At 35.5% G+C, this 20330-nt stretch overlaps 1 protein-coding gene across 1 annotated transcript in view; it reads right to left on the minus strand.

Annotated features, from left to right (window-relative positions):
• Positions 1–9662, minus strand: part of zgc:77151 (uncharacterized protein LOC337153 homolog) — a 49154-nt gene extending 39492 nt beyond the window's left edge. Inside the window, exon 1 of the mRNA XM_044141588.1 lies at positions 9388–9662. Within this exon, the coding sequence (XP_043997523.1) occupies positions 9388–9408 (21 nt within the window). The 5' untranslated portion in view covers positions 9409–9662. The remainder of the gene's footprint in view (positions 1–9387) is intronic.
• Between the last annotated feature and the right edge of the window lie 10668 nt (positions 9663–20330).

Consider the following 20330-nt stretch of genomic DNA (forward strand, 5'->3'; position numbering starts at 1 on the left):
ACCCTTTAAGAACTATTTAAAATGAACATCACCCCCATGGTTGCTTCTCTGCTTCAGTTAAACACCCCACAATCTTGCGCTGAATCACTATTAGTTCCACATGAACAAAACAAATACCCCATGGCCATCTCAAAAAACCTACACAAATGACCACAACACAGAAATAAATATCAGTTGTTAATATCAGCCCAGTTTTACTTATTGGGCTAATATTGATGTTAATGCACCCCTGTTAAAGATGCATCCTTTTATGTATAAATGGGTGTAATAATAACTTTATGCTGAGACAGAATTCTAGCAAACTATTTTCAGAACATATCCAAAATTGATGACCCAAGACAATCCTACCAAACAGTAACAAAATGTATTTAAACACATTTAAAAAAATGTTCATCCATCTCGCAAATAAAGTGTCACCAAGAAAATTTGGTGACACTTTATTTGGTGGAGCGTGAATAAGGCTGACATGACACTGTCATAAACATAACATCCGTCATGAACACGAAGGAGCCTCTATGAATGGACCTTACCAAGCTCCGCCCACAACCGACCCACGTGACCGCAAGTCTCACAAGCAAAGCCTCGTAGCGCATTATTTCTATGTAAACATGACTCCATTAGTGCATCATTTCTACCGGATTTTCACGATATATCAGCTACTACAATAGACAGAGGAAATAACAAGTTCATGTCATCATCTGGTAGGAGGTTACTGGTTTTTCAGTCACAAGCTGGTTGCAAACCTGAAGCCAGCAGGTGTCAGTCAGTCAGTTATGGTAGATCTGAAATTTGGTTTGATGACCTCAATATGAGAAGCTACAGACTGATAAGAGGAACCAAAGAGCTCTGTTAAGGTAAAGAAGCCATTTGTTTGTTAAAAGTTTATGAAATCTATTTTTTCTATTTGATGTTTGTTATGAATGACGTATAGTCACAAACGAACAGGGTAATTAGTCCAACGTTTAGAAACTACAACAGCTGTAATGAGCCACAGCAAAGGTAAACAAAAGTAAAATAACCCGAACAGGTGATCAACTCAAAACCACTAGTACCTTTTTACTCTGTCTCTCTCTTTGTGGTTTAAGCACACCTGTTACCGTGGCAACCGCCTGCGCCCCCGCAAGACGAGCAAAGATTACGTTAAAAACAAAACCTTCAGTCCGTTACGATATCAAGTTTCCAGGCTTGATATTTATTTCTGGATTATTAAACAGCGCTTCCCTGAACACAGCGATGGTTGATTGACCAGCTGTACTTGGTGCTAGAGTGGCTAACACGAGTAACAGTTTAGTCCAAAGCCTTTTCTGCTAAAATAAAATCTTTAGTGTGTGTCAGATACAGTACACATTGCATATTGATCAGTTTAGCTAAAGTAAGACTGTGTAGCAGACAGGCTTCAAGGTGTAGAAGTTGTATCAGAACTACTATTATGCTGTACTTAGCTAACGAGAAGCGTGTGTTTGTGAGACGGCCACCCACGTGACCACGTAGAATGTGCATCAGCCAATGAAAAGCGGCCCCTCTGGTAAGGTCCATGTATGTGACCGTTGTCATGAAGTGTCATTCGGCAAATAATGACGCTTTAAATGCAAAATTGCTTTTAAAAGTTGCATTTAAAGTCCATTAAAATTGCCAACTTTGCATTATTTTGTAAACAATGACAATGTAATACAAAGTTGGCACTATGAATGGACTTTCAATGCAACTTTTAGAGCAACTTTGCATTAAAAGTGTCATTACTTACCAAATGACACTTCATGACAACAGTCAGACATTCATAAAAACTCCTTTGGTGTTTGTGATAGATGTTATGTTTATGATAGTGTCATGTCAGCCTTCTACAAAGTGTTACGAATAATCCTAATCTAAAATATCTACAAGAAGGTCTTCTTTTCATACAGTGCAAAAATATGTATATCTTACATTTTCTGTTAAAAATGACACTCTTTATAAAATCCAATTGATACCTCTAGCGACAGTCAGAACTATACCTTATGGCAACCCTGCTGTTAAATTGGATGTTACAAAGTAACAAAGTTAGTTTTGTTGAGAGAGTTATTGCTATAATACTTTATTTTAAAAAATGTAAAAAGAAATTTGAATCAGCATGTACAGATTTGATTTAGTGAAGGATTTAGAACTAATAATATAATTAAATAACTTTTTTCCTTCTATAGTTGTCATGATTTATTGAAGAAAAAACATTAAATTGGAACCTCAGGCCTCAAAGAAAGTTGAAAATTGGCCAGGAAAGCCTGAACACAAACCTAATTGCTTTAGGCATCAATAAACAATTTTTTGCACAAAAATAGAAATAGACAAAATTATTGTGTATGTCACATGACTTTACTCAATATGCTGTCAATAGTCCATTATTGAAACATTCCTTCACAAAATCAAATTTGGACATGCTGTCTAAAATGGAGGATCCTATACATGTTCTAAATAAACAACAATAATTTACTCTGAGCGATACTAACATTGTCACTTTGTTGCATCTCTGACGACAGTCAGACATCAATTGGGTTTTATAAAAAGGGTTATTTTTAGAAGAAATTGTATGACATACATATTTGATGCCCTGCATTAAAAGAAAACTGTTCAATTTTAAGTCAGAATTACCTAAATTACTTTCCATTTTCCAAATGCATGAATAATGACACAAGAATTTCTTAGAACATAATAATTCTACATATATTGTGTAATTATTTGGTGGGATTCTGTTGGGTCAACATTTGGGCCAACTTAGCTTTTAAGTTGGTTAGCTGATATGAAGCAATATTATATATTGCATGAAGTCCACCAGTCGGTGCCTGGTTTGATGCACCCGGATCAAACAATGGCTCGTTAGAAGGCCCAAGAGAAACACTGACATGCTGAAAAGATTGTTGGTACTACCGAGGAGAGAACTAAAACATGCAGGATGCCGGTCCTAGAGAACCGGCTTTGGGCACTCATGGTTTAAATGTGTTATTTCTGCTCCCATTAGAGGAGCAGAAATAACTTGATTCTTGATTTAACCACTACTGCTTTGTTTATATGTTAGAAAAAATTCTAAAGACATAAATGAACATAATTCAATTCCCTTTTTCTAGTAAGTAAAAACAAATGCTATTGCCTTATATGCAATAGCTTTCCCTAAATAAATTTAAACTGGCTGAAGCTAAAACTATGCCATGTGAGAAGCTTTGGCTAAAACATGTTTCCTATACAGGTGTAATTGTCCTAAACATGTGTACAGGAATGGCTTAATTACTGCTCTAAATACGTTTCTTTCTTCACAAATTGCCTTTTTTGAGTCTGTATGCTCCTGTCAACAGTTAATCAATTACTAAATTAGTTGACAAATATTTCAATAATCTATTGATCACAGTTAATTATTTTGACCTTAATCTGGTTAAAACAAACATCCAAGTCCTCTCATCAAACTTCTTTCAACAGCCAACCCAAAATCGTGGACTGGCATGTGTCAACACTGCTCACATCTAAGGCTGTGCAATACATCACAAGTATATCATCTTTGCAATATCAGTGTGAAATATTTATATTGCAAAGGAATGTTTGAAGTGAAGGAATTGTGCTATGAATTTGTATTTTTTATGTGCGATATTTAACCAATTGGACAGCAGATTCTCACAACAGACACAAAAGGCTTTGCTCAAAACTCTAAAGGTCACTATGCAGATGAGAAGGAAAGAAAATAGACAAACTGATCATCATTGCAATATTTACCCATCATTATCATCACTGCGTTATTTTCTAGTAGTTTTGGAGGATTAAGATATAAATTTTATAGTTATATATTTTTATTGTATTTTATCTATCCATACACCATGGTCCCTAGTGGCTTCAGGAGGGGTGCTGGTTTCTATCTCCAGCTAATATTCTGGGTGAGAGGTGGGGTACACCCTAGACAGGTTGCCAGTCTGTAACAGGGCAACACAGAGACAGACAGGACAAACAACCATGCACACACACTCTCACACATAGGGAGAGTTTAGAGAGACCAATTAACCTAACAGTCATGTTTGTGGACTCGAGTACCTGGAGAGAACCCACACAAGCACAAGGAGAACACGCAAACTCCATGCTGAAAGACCCCGAGCCGGGAATCAAACCCAGGACCTTCTTGCTGCAAGGCAACAGTGCTACCAACTGTGCCATTGAGCCTCCCTATTGTATTATATTTCACTTAACTTTCAATATTTCTCTATGTTTTCCAAAACTTTGAAGCACTTTGTTTTGTTTTTTTCAACATTAAAAGCCGTCAGACTGCTGCACAGCTTTCTGTCACGTGCAGATAAAACAATGTACTTACACATATTTTATGTGTTTTAACCATTTAATGATTTTGGAATTTGGACATCAATATGTTGTGAATTCCAGATAAATGGAGTCTCATTTTTTGCATAATCCAGAAATCGGAATCAGTAGTAACCGCTTTGACTGTTCCATGTACTGGGAGTGGCATAAAAGAGATTACTTTAATAATAGCCTTTATTAAAGCCACAAAAAGCTCAGAGAACAGTTTCCACATTTCAGGATTTTAATTTTAAACTGATATTTTAAAAACCAAGGCCAGATGTTCCCATTATCTTTTAAGAGACAAACACCCTTTTTGTGCAATATTTTCATACAGGTAACCTAGGTCCGTATATTATGTGCCATCATAAATACATGAGAACTAAATGAAATACATCAATGTCAAACTGACTCTGGACAGCTCTCCATTTTAAGGCTACTTGTTCTCATTCTGAATACTCACTTTACAAAAATACCATGCTGTACTGAAACAGTTTCTGCCTTGTTTTCACTGAAATATAACAACCCTCATTTAAATCTAGGTTATTTTGCAGTTGAATGTATATTTTTTAAATCAGTGAAATAATGGGACACATTATAGAAAATTTAAACATTTGCATGAAAATAATGCAGCCAGTTGAGGCATTACGTGGATACACCTTTCCCTAAAAGAAACACAACAAAAAAGAAAACTCTACTTCAGATTCTTAGAGGTTTTTGATGAATTTGCTTACAGTAACAACAAACAATAGAAAATCACATTTTCTCTAGTACATGATGAAAAATGAAAAACTAGTTCTGGCCTAGTATGGATCTATTGGCCCATATTAGGCCAATAGACAGAAACATCTCAAGCCCTATATGAATTGCATCATTCACCAAGAACTGGCGAAAAAACACTGTAACATAATTTTGATAATATTAAACACTCCTAAAAGAGTAGAAAGAAGTCCTGTCTATTAAGTCTAAAACTCCAACACTGAACATTGTAGTTGTTTTTGTACTTTTTTTTGGTTTTTTTACCCTCCAGGGGGTCTTTTTGTGGACTCTAGTGTCCCTTATATGACAGTAGGCTGACAGGAAAGGGGGAAGAAGAGGGGAGGAGACATGCGGCAAATGTCAGTCGGGTCCGGGAATCGAACCCGCGACGGCCACGTCGAGGATTCAAGGCCTCCAAATGCGGGTTGCGCTATCCCCTACGCCACCACAGCACGCCCGTTTTTGTACTTTTAAACTTCGGTTACCATAAAATGTTAACACAATATTTGAACTGTGCGCACTTGGAAGTATGGGTGTAGCAATACAATAATCTCACGATACGATATATATCGCGATATTTGGCAAACAATACAATTCAATACACTTTCACAATTTTCTGAAAGATTTTAGTGACATTTTGTTTTCCATAGACTTGGATTTAATTAACTGAAAACTGATTAAAAGCATCAACTACACAATATCTGACTGATTGGACAGAGTCTAACAGTCTACAGCTGGACAAAATAAATCAAAGATGCAGTGAGAAAATTAGTTTCTGTCATTTAATTCATGTGGATTTGACATGAAACTCAAAGTTTCAACAGTGATCCAGGAGCTGAGTCAGGAGATTATCAGCATCTGTAGACTCTCAATATGCAAATGATTGCATTTATGTTTTTCTTTTGGACATACTGTGGCTGCATTCTGGAGTTAAAAAAGTATTTTGGACTATAGGGAGATGGATTTTCTACTTTGGCTCACGGAGTTAGCCGTGGCTGTAAGCTGTTAACTACTAGCTGCTGGGGGAGTGGCTCTGCCTCACCCCGCAGTGATCAACTCCTTGCAGCTGAGTAGCGCCGCCATTCCCCTGCTTGGATCTCTGAGTAACTGCCTCTCAAACTGCCAGGATCTCATCGTACTCTCAGTCTCTGATATTCTTTGTCAGTTGCTAATAAGAATGATCGATCGCCATCGTCATCGTGGTAATCCTCACTGCGCTTAAGCAAGAAACACTCCAAAGGTTATAAATTTAAGCTTAATGCCCCAACAGCAAAATGACAGCCTGAAATTGTAAACTGCTCAAAATAATAAACTATAGAATGATAGGATTAGATAAAATGGCTATTCCTAGAAACTAAAAATCACATTTAAAAAAATGTTTTTTGGGAGGAGGGTTAATATACAACAGATATTTAATGATTGGACTTATTTATTTCAAAAGTACTTCAAAAGTCCCAAATATTTGTCTAAGTGTCATGTTACTAAATCTTTGAAGAACTACAGAGAAAGAAACAAAAATATTTTTAATTTTTTAAATTATTAATATTCCATCACAATGAACAGGTGAAGAGGTTAATATGTCTACTTTAGCTTAAAAGATAAAAAAAATATTAAATTATTAATAAACAGTGAGTCTTAGTTATAAAATGTTGCCAGAAAGATATTTTCTGTCCAAAATGTTACATCTGATTCAAAAAACTTTAAATTGGTCACTTTTAGCTTGATTGATTATTTTTGTCATTTTAACGCTGACACATTATTTTTTAAAGAAAAACAGATCAGATATAATACACATCTACCAAAACTAAAGCAATCATAAACATATTTAGTGTAATTACTGTCCACTGACTAAACATACAGGGAAAGGGAAAGGTAGTATTTATTTATTATTTTGCATTTATAGGATATGTGTGGGACTAAATTTCAGTCCATGTATTTACCAGTTAATCATTTCAGTTTCAGGATAGTTGCAGGAAAATGACCATAAAGTATGAAAATAAAAACATAGTTTTTAAATGTACTTTATGGTGATTGGTATTCTAGAGTCTTGCTTTTTTTTATATAATAAACTGTCAGTGTCAAATTTTATGCATAATTAGACCATTTAAACTTTATTTAATTATTAATGTTTTTTTAATTCTAAAAAATATTAATGGCAAGCCCATTGACTTAATTAAAATGTATATCATTACTTTTTCATTTTATTTGTTTTTTATGCTTTGTTCGCTCATTTATTATTGCTTTCTGATTATAATATTTTCTTTTTGGGCTCAAAATTCAAAGAATTTTTCCCTCTATACTGACTGAATTTTTTTTTTTTTATGAAACCGTCAATTCCTTTTTTCAAGATGCCATGCACTTAATTACAAACTCTAAACGTTAAATACCATTTAAATAAAGCCTCATCTAAACCCAATGTTCTCATGGTTCATCAGATTTGCATACTAAACATTTCTAAAAACTGGTCAGAGTTAACAACTACTTTTTTGTGTTGCCTAAATGAATAACTAATTTTTCCAGCTTTACCAGTAATATTATTCATTTCAATTTTGACTTGCTTTACATTTTCTTTTTTGCAACACTGCAACATAAAATGGCTGCCAGTTATTTTGTGTGCACAGAATAACCTTTATAATAACTTCTGAATATTGTAGAAGCAACCAATTTTAGCCATCAGCTGGATTTTAAAAAATATTTTTGGCCCAGATCACCATCAGGCATGTTGCCAATTTATTCTCTGATGGTTGAGCTGTAATTATGAGCAGTGAAACAAAGAAAAAGACTACAAGAAAGCAATTTATGTGTTGTTCAACCCCCTAAATCTGCAGTGTGCATGTATTTAACTTGATTACAGTGACGATGCATGATAAATACCATCATAAAGTGAGCAGGCTGGGTAATAAACATACTATTATGCAGTGTTGTATGGATATCACAGAGCTCCGGTCTTTTTTTTTGTGGGCCTGGGGGAGGGCCAGCTGAAGCATTGCTCCAGCCTAGCGGCAGGCAGGAAAATAAAAGCCACATAATATAATCTGAGCAGTGAACACACACACACACACACACAAGAATTTAAGATGGAAACCCTTAATCTGCACCATGCCTGCGTCAGTTCTCGTGATATTTCTCAATTTTTTTTTAAGTACAGTTTTCAGAACAAGAGTGAAAGAGGAAGGAGGGATTTATACATGAATATTAAGAATAAAATGTCCCCTGCTTTGCACAATGAATAAATAGACCAACAAATGAAATCCAGCCAGCAGTACTGACCTTGGCTATATCCTGTTATTGAAAAAAACTGACAACTTCACCTCTGGGGAAAACAATACCTATAAGATCTCAATTTCTCTCCTGAATTAATATTTATACAAGGATATTATTAAAAACACACAGCCAAACTAAAATAAATAGATTTCTATCAAAATAAATTACTTGTATATCAAATAACCACACACATATATTCATTGCCCTATCTGAGTGTCCTCTGCATGTTTCTTGGCTTTTTAAGGCAGGACTATACACCAGTTATTTCAAGTACAGAAACGTACACAATATTAACATTCCTCCTTAAAAACTGCTGGAGACAAAATGTCGGGGTGGATTTGGTGATAATAATATCAATATGCTGCTTCCTATTATTATTATTTCAACGAACTGCTCCTCCACCTACTAGTCAATGTCGAGTGAAAAAATATATATATTTGAATGTGCAATATTGCGTCGGTAAAAATATATTTTTATAAAAAAAAATAAAAATGGCGACGCGGCGGTTAGCTAAAAATGTGACCGAGCTGAAAAAGTTTCCTGATATTTTCAGGCAGGGGGAGAAAAAAAAAGGAGGGCAGAAATTTTTATTTTTATTTCAAGCTAATGCGGGTGGGGGTTGGTAGCCGGGAGACTAATGTCGACACGACACTCACACACAAAGAAATTAATCATTAACACGGAGAAAATATCTGCGATATTAAACTGAAATTTAACGGCTGTCTTCCAGGCGACAGCCCTGAAGAAATAACCAGTCTGTTTCGGCCTGAAAAGCACAAATATCAGCCGTTTATCTGCCACCTCCGGAGGTGGAAGAGGGGGGTTGAAAAAAAAAAGTTGAGGCTAGCTGAATAAAGTTGTAATTGCAGTCAGACCAACTCTCGGTGGCTGATATGGGAAAACAATCAATACGACACGGCTAAATTCGGCTAAAATAAAGGCGGAAATTGACTCGATTTTACACAGACGTATGGTTAAAATATCCCCGGGTCAATGTATGATAAAATCTCCGTTCAAAATTTGATAAAAACGACATTTATTTAGAAATTATATCGGCGTTACCTGTATTGCATTGTGCTCCATTGCAGTCCTGCATTCCCTCTCAGTGAGGCCCCTCTCTCCGGTTACACCGCCGGGACACGCCGACACGCAAACAAACGCACCACAGAGGAGGAGGGAAAAAAATAAAAAAGAAAAGCTTTTCTTCTAGTCTACTTTTTCTCTTTTTTTAAATGGGTGGAAATGGCACGGGATCTAGGTGTGGCCAAAGTTTGCCACAGAGTACAACTCCATGCGAAAATCACATTTAAAGGGGGGCATTTTTACTTCACTAACATGACGTATTTCCGACTGAAACGGAATACGAGGGCGGGGTTAAGATTAAAAAAAAAAATCTAAAATCGAATAAAAATCCATTACATTGTCCTTGCATTTACCAACAAGTTCTCGCTAATATTCTGAAATTGTCAAACAGCTCATCTCTGTGCAATCACGTAACCTATATTAACTTATAGTGTTAATAAAGTGCATTCACACATAACTTTCTTTAAAGTTAGCACCCTTAACACTTGGTTTATCAGCCTAGATCGTTAAAAGTATAAAGCACAACAAATACTGGCTTAGAGTAAAGTTGAACATACTTATCTAGTCCCCCCGTTATTGTTTTTCTGTTTACAAAAAAGTTTCCTGCTTACAGTTGGCAGAAGAAAAAGAATAATAGTCATTAATAATTGAATTAAATCCATCTTATTTTACATTCTGCTTGATGTTTTTAATATATAGTTACAAAATAATTTATACTCATTGAACGTTTTCACATGTTACCCTGTTACAGTCACAAGCATCATATTAATCCATGACAATAAACTTGAAGGGAAATTATGCATTTAAAAAAAAAGAACTAAAAATTTAAATCATCCAATCATATTCAACCGCTGACAGACCAAAATCATACAGTACAACTAACTGCTTTCAGAAGGTTCCTTGTGTAATTTATAGTTAGTATAAATATACTAGTTCTCTAAAGAATTTAGTGAATATGCAGCATCACAAACACCAAGGAACAACAGACCACTAATGGGTACATTTGTAAAGAAAGTTATTTCAAGTTATAATATAATATCACTCTCCATGGTGACACATGGTTTTGGCAGTATTATGCTTCTCGTCAGCAGGGATAATAAGAAAGTTGGTCATAGTTGATGGAAGGTTGGATGGAACAGTCCTGGAAGGAAATAGTAAACAAACCTAAACAAAGAGCCCCTACCATGGATGATTCAGATCAAAGCATGTTCATTTGTTAGAGAGGCCTAGTCAAAGTCTATACCTAAATCCAACTGTTGTCGCAATATAATATTAATATTTCAAATAACTGATTGAAATGTATTATTTTTGCCAATAAATTGTCCGATTAAAGTTGACATTCACAGAACAAAGTGTCCAAGGTGTAACAAGTTTCAGAGAGGGCTGAAGGCACACATGGAGAAGGAGAAAGAGCAAGGAGAAAGCAAGGAGAAAGACGAGTTATTATAACTGACATTGTCATCACAATATTTTCCAATATCATCCCCACAATGTTTTTTGAATATTGTGCAGCTCTACTCCATGTTCAAAACTAGTACCACAAAAAAGCCTTGAGGTGCAAGGTTCACACTCTTTATGTTTTGATTTGTAAAAACATTTGAAAACAAAGCAATGTTTTCCTTCAGTTTCACACAAATGGAAGATGTTAGCAACGGCTTTAAAGTAGCAACCTCTACTGCTCATTTTATGAAGAATTACTGTACATTGTTTTCAGGATATTTGAAATCCATCATTCTACGGTGCAAGAAGAGTTTTCCGTCCACCCATTCATCCATCCATCCATCCATCCATCCATCCATCCATCCATCCATCCATCCATCCATCCATCCATCCATCCATTCATCCATCCATTCATCCATCCATCCATCCATCCATCCATCCATCCATCCATCCATCCATCCATCCATCCATCCATCCATCCATCCATCCATCCATCCATCCATCATTTCCATTATAGTCCTTCCAGCATGTCTTGGTTCTTCCTCTTGGTCTACTCCTAGTGGGATGTGCCCTGAACACTTCACCAGGAGACAACCTAACCAGATGCTGGAGCCGCTTCAATTGGCTCCTCTCAATGTGCTTAAATATTTTTCAGAACTGGAAAACATGTAACAACAGTGGAAATATTCCAGACCTTTCAGTGCTTGATTAGGAAGTTAGATGTTAAAATTCTCATTAGGAAAAGGTTGATTATAAACTGAAAGTGTATGGCTTGGATGTTTGGAAGACTGAAGGAAAAGGTTTCTTCTCTTTAAGGAAGGTGTGGCAGCACAACTCAGGTTTGCAAAGTTGGATCTAAACGAATCACAAGACTTCTGGAACAAAATCCTTTGATCAGATGAGGCCAGAGATGTTTGACCTTAATGCACAGGACCATGTTTGGAAAAACAATCGGGTGTGAGTGCACATACCAGATTTGTGGGCTCATTTACAGGTATGAACTTTGGCTCCATGTTGTCATTGAGTTTCCCAGTGTCTTGTGTGTTTACCAAGGTTTTTTAGACTCAAATGTTATTATGCTATTTGTCAGCTTAAACCTGATCCGAACAATGTCATCAACAGAAAAATAGTCCATCTTAAATGCAACTATTGGACATTAGCAGAGATACGAAGAAATTAATGTTTGCAAATATCAATGAACTGTAACAAAGTGAGAAAGAAAAGTGGGCCAAAGTTTATCCATAATAAGAGACTGAAGAAGTTAGAGAGAAAGACTATCAACAGTTACTGCTGCTAAAGGTAGTTTGCATATGCTAATTCTTATTATTGAGAGTGTGCTTCATTCTTATCATTAGTGTGAACATAAAGATGCCACATTTGCCTTTAGTTGGAGCCAGTTGGTACCATACATATTGTGTTGTAAAGAGTCTGTCCACATGTTGAGCAATTTCGTCTGGCCTATTAAACTCCACCAGATGCAGACACTGTCTAATGCCTTCTAAGGCTGACTTACTGGATACTCAGGTAAATTCACCACTTCTCCATGCGTGATGTCTGCTCTGATACCCTCTGGTGGCCACTCTCGACAATGACACCTCCTTGCAAATCAAATCTTTGCAACAGGGGTCCTTGACAACTATTATCCTGCAACTTTTTGACACATCCCTGCTCCAAAGCCCCTGAATCATATCAATAGTTTGTTACCAAGCCTCTGCAGAGCTGAATGACTGAATGCTGAGGAGGAAATTCAGCCATTTCCTTCAAATGTCTTGGCACAGGGAGTTGCAGAATAGTATTTTGAAACCTTTGATGTAAATGATCATCTGTCCTCCTGGTGCTTCAATGATTCTGTCAGTGTAATTAGTTATATTAGTTATGTCATCTGCCGTCACTGCTGTTTTTAGGGTCATTTTATGTTTACTTTTGACCAGATACAGCTGCTTCCACTTCAGACTGACTTTAGTCTTATTTTGCAATATGAGTGCAAATTCAGGTCATGTTTGCCATTTTTCACATTTAATCTTTGTTTGTGATGTTTATTAATTACAAATGCTGATAAACAATTTTGCTCAATTTTAAATTCTTATTCCAGCCAGTCAGCAAAGGATCCCTCATTTCACAAAAGCAGCTGTAACTAAATGGTCTTTTTTATTACGGGCGTTATATGAAGCTTGTGCTCAGACGGGTTTGTAACAGTACACCCTTGCCCTGAATTGCAACTGGTGACATGTTAAACATGCAGGAAATACATTCTGTTGTTGACTCAAACTAAAGTTGCAGGAGCTTGTCCACTTCAAATATTTTGAATTGACAATTCTGTGGAAATGTTATGTCAGCCACAGACTTTTTAACAATCATTCATCAGGAAACGTCAGTGAATGAAGAAAAGACAAAACTCCATCAGATGCATTAGAGGCAGACACGTCTACAGTTTAAGTTAAAGTGAAACTTGTTTGTTATACTGACGTTTTGCTAAACATGCTGCAGCATTTTGCACTGCTTTTGCCTGTTCTATCATGCATTGTATTTGCATTTCTGGCTATATTACTTTCCAAGGTTTTGTTTTTCTAGAAGAAAAATTGATTTGGAAAAAATATTTCTTATGCCTGAGTCTGTAATTTTGTAATCATGCTATTTGCTTTTATAATACTTTTCATGTTAGTTTTTAAAATAACAGAATTTGTACATGATTTTACAGTTTCTGTCAGCTTTATGACATCTTTTAAAAAAACAAATCGGATAAAATGATTAGTACTTGAGAAACCTTTTTGCAAAATACTCTTTCACTCTTGAGTAATTTCTTGGACTGTTAGCAAAATTTTTTCTTGAGTAAAAAACTACTGAAGTAATTGTACTCTTACTTAGTTACAATTTTATGGTATTCTACCCACCTCTGACTAACAGTTTCTGAAAAGAAGAGAACTTGAAAAGAACCCACCAGGAGCACTGTAAGATTAGTACACTCCTTGCAGAAAGACCCCTGGCTGGGATTTGAATCCAAGATCTTCTTGCAACAGTATAATACCAAATCAAAAATTAACAATGGATCTCAGAAATAATAAGAAAAGAAAAACAGGTAGAAAATAGAATATTGAACACAAAGGAATCATTGGGGGAAAGGTGGTGGAAGACCTTGGGAGTGGGACTATTCTTTCACACACAGACTAGGGATGGAGCAATGTACTTTTTCTGATACTGAGCTTAAGGTTTTGGTACTGCTACTGATACTGAGCTTAAGGTTTTGGTCGACACAGAAAAACAGTCCTGAATTGATTTAAAACAGGTTTTCTTAAACGCAGATATGAATGGGCTGAATAATACATTTATTTGATAAACTTGCACCAGCACAGCACAAGTTTGGTCAAACAAGTGCTGTGCTTTAAGTTGCTCAGTCAGGGCATTTAGGTGTTAAACAGCCAGTAGTCATGTGTCCATTATAATGGGCCCAAAACTTGGTCAATATTCTGCCAATGTCATTAAAACACAATTTTGCAGCAGCAGTGTTTCCATTAAATAAAAAACACAATTATTATTATATATAAATACATTTCTTCACAAGATGAAAAACGTGTCACACCATGAAACCTCCAACTGCTTCCAGTCATCTTCTTATTTGTGGTTTGCAGCACTGGCAGAGGCAATATTTATTAACAAAAATAATAAAGAAACAGACAAAAACAATAGTCAGTTTTTCTCTAAACTGACTATTGTCAAACATGTAAAAATACACTGCAACAAACCTTCTTCTAAATGGGTCATAAACTGCAATGAGGAATTGCAAGGCAACAGTGCTAACAACTTTTGTCATTGTGTCCAAACACCTAGGACCTTGTTTTGTTTGAGAAACAAACTTTTCTTCTAACAGAAAAAGTTGATTCCACCTGGGAAGCTGGTGAATTCAATCAATCTGGTAGGTGTCCATAAAAGGGGTAAAACTGGCCATATTGTGGACAGTGACAGCAGCTTTCCAGGTTCTGTGAGACAGATTTAGACAAAAACACAGAAAATACTGACGAACCTTATTAAAATAAAATAGCTTATGTATTGTATATTGAGGTAATAAGACAAAACTGAAACAACTGGCATTTCCGAACATAACATTTTCCAACACTAAATAAATTCAGCAGAAATTCTAAATGTTTAATTCTGCAATGCAATCCAAGCATTGAATTGTTGTATGTTAAGATGAAAATAACATTTTTAGATAAAAATCAACACTAAAAATCATTCAAAAACTCAGAAACAACCAATAAAATACAGTCAGCATTATACAAATGATATACTCTTGTGGGTTAAGTATCTCGAATTGCTTCTCGTTCATATTTCAGGTGACTAGAAATATCGGCATTTTAGCATATAATCTACTACCGCCACCTGCTGGCAAGATTGTTCTGTCAAACTATTGCTCTTGCGAGAGTTTCTGTGAGAGACTGATGCACTCATCTGATGCGCTCGCTGAGGGAGCACAGCGTATTCTGTGCTCCCTCAGCAGACGCAGTTAACCTTCGGTTGTGAAATAAAATCTGCTGAGACCTGTCTCTAACGAGAGGTCAGTCATTTATGAAATCTGTGAAGGTGGTGAATTGTGCCAGCAGTTTGCAGTTTCCATTTTCTAAAGCATCTTTTTAAAGATAAGAATGTGAGATTTAAGTGTCATGTAATGTGGAAAAAATTGTAGTTTATCAAACAGATAATGTAAAATTGCATGTCAATTTTGCATAATAATTTGTTTTAATTTATTCTTCTTGCTTGATTTTACTTTTGTCTGTTTGAAATAAATAAATATATAAATAAAAACACTGCGATGGAGTGGCGACCTGTCCAGGGTGACCCCGCCTTTTGCCCGAAATGTCTTGCTGGAGATAGACACAAGCACCACTCCCGATCCACCAGGAAATGGATGGATGGATGGATGGATGGATGGATGGATGGAAGGATGAATGGATGGATGGATGGATGGATGGATGGATGGATGGATAGAATGATAGATGGATAAATAAAATACATAAAGTCATTATTAGAGCCACTTCAGTGCAGTCTTCTCACTCATTTTCAGGACTCTTTACTTTCTACTTTGTTTTCAATAAAACAAAATGGATGCAATAGATTGATTATTTCTGTAGCCATTAAAATTACTGCCCCCTCCAAAACAAGGCAGTTATAGACAAACTGTCTTGACATACCAAAACCTCACACTCCAATACAACAAACCACCACTAGGTGGAAGTACAACATGGATTTTCAGGACAAGACACTCAGGGCAAATTTAGACAACACATATCAAGCCATAAAGAAGTTTATCTATATTCAATCTGACCTTTAAATTTTTGTATTAGCAATTTGTGATGTGAAATAACACCATGGATCTGTGTGTAAATTTAGAAGTTAGTCAACTTTCACAAGGATTTATACTATTAAGAAGGATCAACGCTTAAGACTTGAAATTTTGACTCTTTAAACAAAATAACAAAATATTAAGAAAATGGTATAAAAAACCGCAAAGCTAAACCATAACTCTGAAAGCCTGCATTCCGACTTTAAAATGCTTTATCACAATAAAAGATTGTGATAAAGCATTTTCACAAACAAATGTAAGAAGGAAAATGTAAAAACTAAATCAAAACTGAGTAATAGTACAGATGTGTCAGCTTATGAAGTCTCTTATCATAAAAGGCTGTCTTCAACCTTTATTACCAATTTTCTGTCAACTTTAGATCTGGACTCTACATAAGGCACCAGTTAGAAACCTTCAGCTGTGGAGCCATAATGACTCTTACTAACTAAAATGACAAAGAATGAACTGTTTTTAAATATACATACAACAAATGTGGGCCGATATTCTAATGAGTTGGCAAATACAAAATTTCAATTTGTTTCAAAGTAAATATATAATGAAGTTAGCAACTATTTCATAGGAATGTACAGTAATAAAAAAAAAAATCATAATTCACTAAGTATTTGTAATTTTTTTAACAGAAAAATATTAATTTAACTTTTGTTGAAGCAATTTAAATGATTCTTCGTTTAAAAACCAGTAGAGGAGAGCACAATAAACCATGTCCTCACAGTTCCCTCTACAATGTCTCACCTGTGTCCGAATATTTCAAACGAGTGAACTTTATCGACAAAATGCTGGCAGTATGTGCAGTGTGTGCAATAAAATAACACATTTAGCCATCCTCGACTTCAAGACATTTTCTCAACAGTACAGTTACAATTTATATCCTTTTTAATCAACTTATTACCAATGGAACATATTTTCAGTTGCAGCACAAACCTTAAAGTATGGAGGACCAAAACTAACATAATAAGAAATAAAAGCATAATTATATATTTAGTTTTTCTTTGTCCTTACACATGAGTTTCCATCAAGAAATGTATATATTTTCTTTTTCATTTCCCCATAACATGTGTTTTTGTCAAGAAAAGTAGATATTTTGTTTTGTCTTTTCTTTATACAAGCATTCCTTCATTTGTCATTGCCTCCTCTCCTTTTTTGTTTGTCCTTTTTCTATTTGTCCTTTTTCTGCTTCTTGCACTTGGTGACATGGTAATGTAGAGCTGTGTATTGACAGGGAATAAGAATGAGTGTAAAAATGAGTGTACCTCATCTGTACAGACTGGTAGAACAATTTCACACAGATTTTGACTCAATAGGTCACATGACCTAGAAGCTACTGAAGAGAAATACTACATTTGAACTAAAAAAATAGGTAACAAAAATAAAAAATGAGTTAAAATGGAATAAAAATGTGTGTGCCTGAAATATAAGGTTTAGTACAACAATTACACACTGATTTCTAGTCAATGTGGCACACAATATGGAAGTTATTGACAAAAACATTATTTAATACTAAAATTATGTAAAATATTCAATATGACTTCACATTTTAATAGAGGGTAGTGTGTCTCACGTAAAAGCATGAATTACCACTTTTTTGTATCAGTTGGTCACAAGGCAAGGCATTTATTAACATTTGTTTGACAAGGGTGTTTGGTTTAGAAATTTGTTGACAGTCCCTAAGTGAACCTCCAAGCGCTTGAGGAGGGAAACGCCGCTTGCTTGGTGGATATTGGAATATCCAATATCTAAATTGAAACTAACTTCACTGCAGCCGGTAACGCAATAAAAACACCGGGCTAAAGTATGTTTTGGTCAGTGACCTGTAAAGATGGCATCAAGCAGTGATGTTGGTTCCAAAGCTCTATTGGCCAATAGTAGAGTAGCTGGACATAGAAGGCAGCTTTCCTCATTAACATAAAGATGCACACAGAGAAGCAGAAAAAGGGGAAGCAGACAAAGTACAAGCAGAAAAAGGAGAGGAGGCAATGACAAAAGAAGGAGGGCTTGTACAAAAAGTTAGTTTTGGTCCTCCATATTACAGATGGGCTTTTGGCTTAATGAATGAAAATTAATCCTCACATTGATTATAACAAACAAGAAATCACAACATCCCCCGCATGCTCACACACACATTGAAATGCCGCGGAGTTCTAATAAGAACAGAACCACGTGTGGTTTGCAACCAAACCAGATTACAGAGATGATCACTTAATTCAATATTCACATATAGAATGTTTCTTGTTCAGATATGAGCCTCGCCCAGCTGCTTTTACTGGAAAAACAGGATTTGAATAGCTGTGCTGCACTTCAGTATAAACTGCCGTGAGTAGCTGTAACCACCAGGAGAAGCTGGTAAACATGACTAACAGTCAAACTCCCTCTAACTTGCCAATTTAACTTAATTTAGTTTAACTTAATTTAATTTTAATTAGGTTTCATTTAGCTTAATATACTTTAATGCAGTTTCAAATCAGCCTAATTTAATTTTCATTTTGTAAAATTTGATTTAATTGAGAGTTGGTTCCAACCCATGTATGAATGTAATGTAATTGAATGTAATTTTATTTTATTTTATTTAGTTTATGTATAAAGCACAAATTCACAACAAATAATTTGAAGACAGGTCAAGTTTACAGTAATACATAAATACAATAAAATAAATTCACACCAATATGATACAGTCATAGTGACAAATTATAATTGTTTAATTTGATCATAAATGTAATTCAAGGCATTCTGTTATGAATTGCGGTGGAGAGGTGGTAAGGAAGACGCTGTGGACACAGGCTGAAATGAAAGAAGTGATGATTTTAATGATGAAGTCAGGAATATAAAGTCCAAAATCCAGGCAGCACAGAATGAACAAAAGGCTAAGGCTCAAACTGGTAGCGACTGGAGACAATGGACATCTGACAAAAGACTAGACAGCTTGACACAACAGATAAGACAAAGACCCAACAAGGAACACAGGTGGAATTAAATACACAGAGGGTAATCAGGGAAACACAACTGGGAACAATCAAAGGGTAGTCAGGACAACACGGAGACTATATTAACTGAAAGCGACACAGAAACCTAAATTAACACAGAGAAAAACCCAAATCCTCACACAATCTAATTCTGTTCTTTGTATGATTATATAATAAGCTGATTCAATTCGTACACTCATTTTGCAAATAATGGAAACAAATGACTCAGTTTCAAGAGGAAGAAACATGCAGAAGAAACATCTACAGGCACCTGAGGTGAAAACGCAGCTGGTCCTAGCTTCAGTAGCTCAGTTCAGGAGCGATCAAAGATCAAAAGCATAATTTCTGCGGTCATTAAAATCCTTTATGTGAAAAGAGCAGGAGGACATGAAGTCCAAAGCAAACAAGGAACATCTGTCACTGATGTAGCTGCAAGGCACAAAACTAAATGTTTGGGACTTTGTCTTCATGTCCTTGTCCTGTGACTCTATGCAAACAAAATGAGAGATGATTGGTTCAGCCAAATAAACAAAAATGTATTCAGAGAACAGGATGAACAAACAACAAAGTCTGCAATGAACCACAAAACACAATGAATATAGAAATGCAGTTCCAAAGACAAAGACCCAATCATAAAACATGTAAGTAAATAAGTCCCTTTTAAATATTTCAAAAGTAGGATTATTTTTTACCAGAAATTTCTTTATATTAATACATAATTTCACCAGATGTTTCTTAATATTTCCTTTTAAATATGTTACATATTATCTCTCTTTCCCTAAATGCCCTTGTGTACTCAGTTTATTCAAATGTTTCACTTGTCCATTAGAGATGCCAGACCGCCTGTATTTCAGTGACAAATGAAAATGCAACCTGAAACGAAAATATTAGTCTCCTAACTCATGTATTGTTCTTTTCTTTGTTCATCTTATGAGAAGAGTGGTGCTGTTTGGTAAATGTGACTGGCGCAGCAAAGCCATGACCATGTCTACTTGGGCATTTTGAGTTATTTACAAGTTCTGAAAGTCTAAGCTTTCCAATGATGTCAAACACATGTAAATAAAAGAAGTTGTTCTTTACTACCAAGAGTGCATTAATAACTTTTAGGGCTATTTGTGATTAAGAAGCACAAAGAAAGAAAAATAGACTTGAGTTGCTATAGCAGAAAA

This window comes from Gambusia affinis, linkage group LG15, assembly GCF_019740435.1.
Source record: "Gambusia affinis linkage group LG15, SWU_Gaff_1.0, whole genome shotgun sequence".
Taxonomy (NCBI): Eukaryota; Metazoa; Chordata; class Actinopteri; order Cyprinodontiformes; family Poeciliidae; genus Gambusia; species Gambusia affinis.